Source organism: Eschscholzia californica, unplaced genomic scaffold (genome assembly GCF_041429995.1).
Source record: "Eschscholzia californica isolate CP2 unplaced genomic scaffold, dmEscCali1.0.p SCAF_5, whole genome shotgun sequence".
NCBI classification, from domain to species: domain Eukaryota; kingdom Viridiplantae; phylum Streptophyta; class Magnoliopsida; order Ranunculales; family Papaveraceae; genus Eschscholzia; species Eschscholzia californica.
Window position 1 is genome coordinate 18,043,459 of NW_028238472.1, and position 8,030 is coordinate 18,051,488.

General features: G+C 32.7%; 1 protein-coding gene across 1 annotated transcript; it reads right to left on the reverse strand.

Moving 5' to 3' along the window:
• Window positions 1-3,950: 3,950 nt before the first annotated feature.
• Window positions 3,951-4,709, reverse strand: LOC147537597 (uncharacterized). Its single transcript, XM_086642807.1, has one exon. The coding sequence runs from the start codon at window positions 4,707-4,709 to the stop codon at window positions 3,951-3,953; it is 759 nt and encodes a 252-aa protein (XP_086498933.1).
• Between the last annotated feature and the right edge of the window lie 3,321 nt (window positions 4,710-8,030).

Here is an 8,030-nt window from a genome sequence, read left to right on the forward strand (position 1 = left end):
CATAAAATGTTTGGCCTACATGGGTGAAGATGGGGCGACATGACTCTTTCTTAATATGTTATTCCCCATTTCATATACGAGACCGTAGAATTTTGTTCACTAACATCTGTTTTATGATCGGGTAACATGTGCATTGATCCAACTTATTTATGTTTATAAAACTTTGCGGGAAATCTATATACTTCTATTGTAGTTAAACCAACTTATTTATGTTTGTAAAAAGATTATGGATTTTTTATAGTTTAGAAGATGTTGGTAGAGTTGCCAAAATTTATGCAAAAATCAAAAAAATGCTACAAGAAAATTTATGCAAAAAATGTAAAAATGCATATTATGTTGTTAGAATCAATAAAATGCTAAAAATATATTGAAATGACACTCATCTCCATTGCAGCCAATAGTCACCCTATATCGATCATTTTTTATAACTTTTTAGCTTTTTTTTTCGTACTAATAGAGTAATGACCGGGAGCATCTCAGAAGACTTGAACTTGACCTTTAAACTCTTCACCGACGTGGATGAACATTGAACCCCATGCATCTGCCTTAGTTATTTTTCGTTTAAGGTAACAACCATAAGAATTTGCGTCACTGAAATCCATTCAATGATTGAATAACTGTCCATAAAAATGTAAAAGCGTTACATGTAATAAGAATAAAGAAAATTCTAGAAAAAATATTTCAAAGGTTTTCTCCTAATTTAACTAAGACAGGAGAATCAAGAGGATGCCAGCGAATTGTTAACAATTTGGTTAACATAATGTAAGTAAGTCAGAAAACATGTGAAAGATTATTATGTTGTTGTTACGTCGATGTGATACATTACTATGTTCTTGCTACGTCGATCCATCACCTAAGTTGTTTTAAAAACTCAGAAGTATTTTTGAGTGTAAGTATATAATTGTGTTTCTTCATCAAAAAAAAAATATAATTGTGTTTTTAAAATTAATAAAATGCTAGAAATTTTTATAAAAATTCAGTTATATCTAAGAATGTTGTTAGCATTAATAACATGCTAGCAGGGCCGTGTGGTGGGGGGTGCGGGCCGTGCGCCCGCACAGGGCCCCCCACCACAGAGGGCCTCCAATTAATCCTCCAAGGTCAGGTTTGGTGATAAGTAAGAGTTCTAACGCTTGAAATTCAGAGTAACAAAGTAGCCCAGTGGTTCGGTTAGTGGGTTATAGCACGGTAGGTTACTAGTTCGAATCTGGCATTGGACATTCTTTTTCCTTTTTTTTTTTGTTTCACATGAGGGACTTCCAAAGATCAAACTTTAATAGTACATGTTATTTTTGTACATTATTCAAACCTTTCCAACTACTACTATTTTATTTTTTTTCTATATAGAAAACAATTTTATTTTTTTTCTATATACAAAACAAACCTTGTTTGCAAATTCTAAATTTTTAGATTTTGTCAAGTTTAATTTTGACGATTTTTCAATCATTTCCTATTAGCCTATTCAAACAATGTCTTAAACCAAATTTGGAAAACGGTGAATTTGTTATCTTTTGTAGTTTCATAACAACTCTTTTCCGAAGGATAATGAAAAATACAACCACATGTATAAATTTTATCTGAATCGGAGTATACAAAAGAATTATGTATTTAAAGTTAAAATAAATCAAATAACGAGTGATTTAACTATTCTCCTATACATATATCATTTTGAATTCAATCACAATATTAAAAAAAAAAATATCATTTTGAATTCATCATTGTTCTGTGTAAAAAAAATCATGTTATTGTACAATGGGGCCCTACTTAATTTTGGCACGGGGCCCCTAAATTCTCAGGCACGGCCCTGCATGCTAGATAAATAATTAAACTTTCATTCACATACTCTAATTAATTCAGAACATATGTTACGCATATTATGCTAATAGAATCAATAAAATGTTAGAAAAATACTGAAAATGTCACCAAAATAAATATCTGTTTATATTATGTTTTTTAATGAAATTAAAACTGTAGTAATCGAAAATTTAACTTTTTTTCGTATGTTGTTATAAACTGTTGACAACTTATATAATAGTGTTGTTATAAACTGTTGACAACATATGTAATAATGTCCTGACATTATAGAATGTTGACACCATATATAATTATATTGTTAAACATCATATATGCAAAAATTATTTGTCTGTTAATGGGTTTGTCAAATTCTAAAGATAACATGCATAACAGTTTAATTTTTGCAAAAGACAAATTAAAAAATGCATTAGTCTAGATGTTTCTGTTGTAAGCAAAAAAAAAAAAAATGCGGAAACCATTTCTTTCTTCACATAACAAATCGAAAAATGCCTTAGCCAAAATATTAATGTCAGTTTGTGTTTACCAAATACAAAGTGCAAAATCCAAAATATTTTTACAAAACAATTTTTGAGCAAAACAAATTTGTCCAGAAATTTACAAAATTGTTAAGAACAAACTAAAATTTGTTCAGAAATTTTCAAAAATATTTTTCAAGTTGATTTCAAGAGTAAAGTTATACTCTTATAAAATAGATTTTTTTAAATATTATTTTAAATTGGACACAATTTCCTATTATCTCCCAAATTTTGGGTTTTTAAATTAACCTCCCTTTCTTTGTTGTTGGTCTAATTGTGTATGCCAAAATTGGATGTGCCCCTAACACTTCACATCTCTTTTGTCTGCCTTCTTTTTGTAGTTGGTGTTAGCAAAAGACTTGGTCCAAGTCAAAGGGATAAACTGGGCTTGTAATACACGTGGTGCCCATATGTTCCTCACTTTCCTGATGCCATGAAAACTTCCCACTTGGGTGGTGCCCATATCTTCCCCACTTTTTTTTATTTTTTTGAAGTCCACTAGATCTACGTTTTGATACATCAAAGATGTGATAAGTTCAATAACTGCCCACTCAAACTGAAACAAGCCCGGGCCTGTAGCCCAACAAGCCAATGGCCTAAAGTCCAACTACATTATTTATACCCTAATAATTCCGAATCAAATAACCAAAGATTACACCTTCTCTGGGATTCGAACCTGGGACCTCCAGGACTTTCTGGAGTTTATGTCAACACCTTGGAACCACTTGGGCTACCAACTGTTGACTCATATCTTCCTCTCTTTCGTGATGCCGTGAAAACTTCCCACTTGGGTAGCATCAAAAGAGCTCGATTGGGGAAATGAAAAAAGTTTTGGAGAGACAAAGTTTTGGGTAAAATAAATAAATTATTGTAGTTTCTTATTTCCTCCAAACAGTACTCAATTTAATATTTTTCTCATTTTATTCTTCCTCCATCTTCGCTCCTCACTTCTACCGTTACGTCCGGCGACACTTTCACCATTATCGTTGACGACACCTCCAACACTAACTGCGGTCGTCGTCTCTCTCTCTCTCTCTCTCTCTCTCTCTCACTCTTCATCCCTCTTTCTTTTTTCTTTCTCTCTCTCCCTTTTTTTCTTCTCTGATTTGTGTTCCTGAGAAGGGAGGTCCCCTTCACCAAAACCCTCATCTGATTTTCCAGAAGTAACTTCGTCTAGAAGGAAAAGACTGTTTCGCCTGGATCTGGAGTTCTGATTTGGGTGAGGCTCGTCTAGATCTGGATTCTAGATCCAGACGAAGATTTTCGTCGAATAGACCATTTCCTTCGCCAGAACTTAGAGAGAGAAGGGGAATAATGAAAAAAGGGAGAGAAAGAGAGAGAGAGAGAGAGTGAGAGAAAGAGGAGAGAGAAAAGATGAGAAGACAGAGAAGTCGCTTGCCATCACCAACCGGCGTTTTGAAAGGTGTGTTTGGTACATATTTTTTGGGTTTTTCACTTTGTACCGCAGAAACTTTTTTTGTTTATCCAAAACATTAACCTTAAAAAATACTTTTTTTTTTATGAGAAACATTGCATTAAAAACGAACAAGAGTACTACAAGCACATAAACGGCTAAAGAAATGCCGACACAAACAAGAGTACTACAAACACACAAAACAACTAGAGTAAAGCTGACACAAAAGAAGGTACAGAATTCCATTCTTTCCTTTTTCCATTTCTTCTTCCCCATTTCGCAATCGCATCAGCTGGAGCATTGCAATCCCTAGAAACATAGGTGAACATGATTCCTTCGAAATTGTTTATAAGGGATTGAATCTGTTGTATCATCTTTACAGATTGCCAGTGTAGACCAATATTATGACCGTTGATGAATTTGATCAGTGAGTGGTTATCACTTTCTATATGAGCATGAGTAATCTTTAATTGTAATGCCCATTGCATACTAGATAGGATAGCTAATCCTTCACATTCTTCCGCGTTTTGGCTTCGCACCGAATTCGCTGCTGCTATAATGAATTTCGACTCTTCATCTCTGATAATACATCCTATTCCGGTCGGTTCCGTAGCTGTTGTAAACGAGGCGTCAACATTCAACTTTAAATATGGTGTCGATGGAGGTCTCCATTTTTGTTCCTTAGTAGTTTTCCTGCATTTGTTAGTGATACCCGTCTCAATCTTGAGAGGAGTGATAGACACATTATTAATTCGGTCTATGATTTGTCGAGGATTCTGTTTGTTCGTGTTAAAACTATTTTCACATATAGCATTCCAAATGAACCATAGTATTTTGGCATATTGGTTGGTAGTATCCTCATTTAGAGTTTTCCATTGTGATATCCATTGATTAATCGAGCTAATCTGATCAGTTCTCACATCATAATTGAACCAAATTGCTTTAGCAAACGTGCAGTGCAGCATCACAACCTTAAAAAATACTTGACGGTATTAGGTTTGGATCTCTAAACCTGAAATTACAACCATGTCCCATAGCAAAGAAAAATCAACTATATAAAGGTTAAGAGATACTAATTAGTAGTAATTAATGTATAAATTTGGCATAATCATGTCTTAATTCCCTAATTCCATTCTTCTTAAATCTCTTTACACGCAAGATAAATGTCATTAAGAATATTTTTCCGAAGAAAAAGATTGAAGGACGAAAGCTTCTCTTTACAGGAGTCATCACCACACCCCACACTAGAAATTGAAATGATTATGTTTCCAAAATGGGTTTCTTTAGAATTTTCAATCTACTTGAAAAAAAATAATCCAACACCCACTAAATCTCTCTCTCTCTCTCTAAGTCTTGCCTTGCTTTGCCTTGGCATGCCAGCTTTGGTGGATAAGTTAAAGAATAAAACTCAAAACATCACTAGATAAAAAAAGAAAAAATAGAATAGAATATTGCTTACACGTAGAGGAATAAAAGCCAAAGTTTAGAAATTATTAGAGCCAAATTGAGGAGCAAAGTTAGAACAATCAAATCATGATATTACAGGAGAGGAACCCAACCCATTCCATTTGATCATGAAGCCGAATCTTAAATGCAATTTGCTTATAATTCATGCCAAGTGGAAGTGGTTGGTTATATACTTTGACTTTTGTAGAGTAGAGAGTTAATGCCTTTTGTGTTACCCATAATTATCTAGCTAACTATACTAAAGCCAAGTTATGGAAGGGGAGGAAATGACCTAACTTCCTCCGGTTATGGAAACCCACTTGGCTAATTGACTAACTGCAATTCAACTTTCACTATTAGATAAAGATAACTCGTGCTTTCCCAGAATATTCTTGTCTCAGAGATAAAATCAAGACAAAGAGATAAAATCAAGACAAATCTTCAAGAAGCCTATTTACTCGCCCAAGTAGCATTTTATGTTGGTTGGCCCTCCTATTTTACTAGGATCACTGGATTGGAGTGATAGGTTCTTTTGCGAATGATACGTTGTCTAGAGTAAACTAAAATATGAAGAATATAAGATAATCGGACATTAGACTAACTTATTTTCTTTTGTATTTTCTTTAAGAGGGGTAGCGAATTAAAATATTGCATTTAAGGACTCTCTGAGTAAAACCAATACTTCACTCTTTAAAAGTTTGACTTTTCATTTATGCAAGTTTTTTATAAGCAATAATGTTACATACATATATATATATATATATAGACGAGAGTATAATCCGTGCTCCACCGGCACAGACAGTTCTATCAAATGCGTTAAGTGATGAGGTGCATTAAGTCAAGTGCGCATGCGAAATTAGATTTAAATTATAATAGGTCAACCAAAATCTTTGATTTCAGGGTAGTTATCTCTTAACTTCGAAGTAGAAAAAAATCATCTCGGAGTAATATAAAAAAAGAGTAACATCACTAAACAGTAACATAGCAAAACAACATTAAGTTAAAGAGTAACGTCAGTAAACAATAACACACATGTCGATTTCTCTTTAAAATTGACACTATTTGGTTGATTCAAACTTAATTCCAATCTTCATACAGTTTAATCAGCTTGGTCGTCCAAAATCTTCATCTAAACTTCCTGTTAGTCGATCAAACCTATAAATTAAAATAGGTTCAGTCAGACAACACTTGGACATTTACAGGTAATAACGGTAAGCAATTTTTGTTATTAACTACAAAGATAAGCTACAATGATGCTTATAGCAGTAATGAAAAACTGAAAAGATCTATGTCAGACTAAAGATGATCTTGAATAGTAATCATAATAAAATTCAATCAATAAACATTGAGCTGAGAGAGATTATATAATAGTATAAGCCATCAAGGAAAGCAGAAGTTAACCGAAAAAAGGGGAATGAGGAAAAATAAGGAAAAGATGAATTTACCATAAAATAGTTTCTGAATGAAGGCGCAGTGTTGTCGGAATTGGAAACTGAACCGAATGTTAAGGAATTTTAAAGTCCTACAAACAAAAGAAACAAAAAATGGATTAGAAGAAATATAAAGTTAAAGAATTTTAAAAATGTAGAAAGTGTGAAATGAAGATAAACCTTTAGCTTCACCGTTAGAAGAAGGGAGAAAGAGATTGAAGAAGAGAGAGATTCAGTAAAAAGTTTACCAATCAAAGAAACAGTTTACTCCTGGAAAAAGTATTATGAGCATCTTCAACTACGATGTCAAAACTGAATAAATTATAGAAAATAGAAACAGTTAAAAGATAATAACAAACGAGATACAACGAAGGACAAGAGACTCACTTTCATGCATACATACAAAATTATATAGATGATAACAAAAGAAATAATTTCACATCAAGATTACCCTTCACAACAAAAGAAGTAGAGTTATAACTCCGTTTGAAACCAAATTGATTACCTAGAAAGCAAACCTAACTTAAAAATTGTAGACACAAAATATTTAGAATCTGGGACACAAAAATACTCTTCAGAAGTCTTAAACACTATTCTCTATAATGAAACTAAATAATATAAAATTCAGTCAGACATTTCTTCGAACACCCTTAAACACATTTTAAAGGACACCAAGAAGAAAAGTAAACCCAAAGAGAAGGGAGTCAGACATCTTTTTTTTCTATTGAGGAGGCTCTATAGTGTGTTTCCATTACATTTAATCTATATGAATCACGAAGATAAAACTACAGTTTTTAATAGAAGAAAACTAAACTAAGATAGACTCCTCTTATTGCCGTGGCATTTAATCGGACAAAAGTTATCCTATATATTGTTTTCATTGCATTTAATCTATAGCTATTACGAACATAAAACAATAGTGAGCAAACCCTAATTCGACTTCAATTCAGTTTCATCAAACAGAAGCTATTAAAGTAGAAGATAAAATTATTAATGTAATAGATAAAATAATTTAGTAACACAATTAATCTATAGGTAGTAATGACTGAGTCAAATTATGACTCGAAGACCAACCGACATGAATGTTAAAATTTTAGATAAAGAAATCAAAGAGAAACTCTGACCTTGGTTGAAGCGTGAAGCAAATTGCCAACTATCATCAACGAAGAAATTCAATTCATTTTTTTGTTTAGGAGAAGAATGAAGACCTAATAGCAAAAGTTAAATGAATAATCCATGTATTAAATGAATAGCTCTAATTTCCAAGTAAACATAATAGCAAAAATTAACAAAAACATATATAACTACCCTCTCCATCTCTCTCTCTTCTCCATTTTATTTGTATATTTGAAAGCATCCTAACTTGGTGACATAGCCACTCTAATACACATATTTTCAAATCATGAAAAG

Excerpts from the sequence above, each read along its gene's own strand:
- LOC147537597 (XM_086642807.1), bottom strand. The coding sequence starts at position 4,709 with ATGCTGCACTGCACGTTTGCTAAAGCAATTTGGTTCAATTATGATGTG.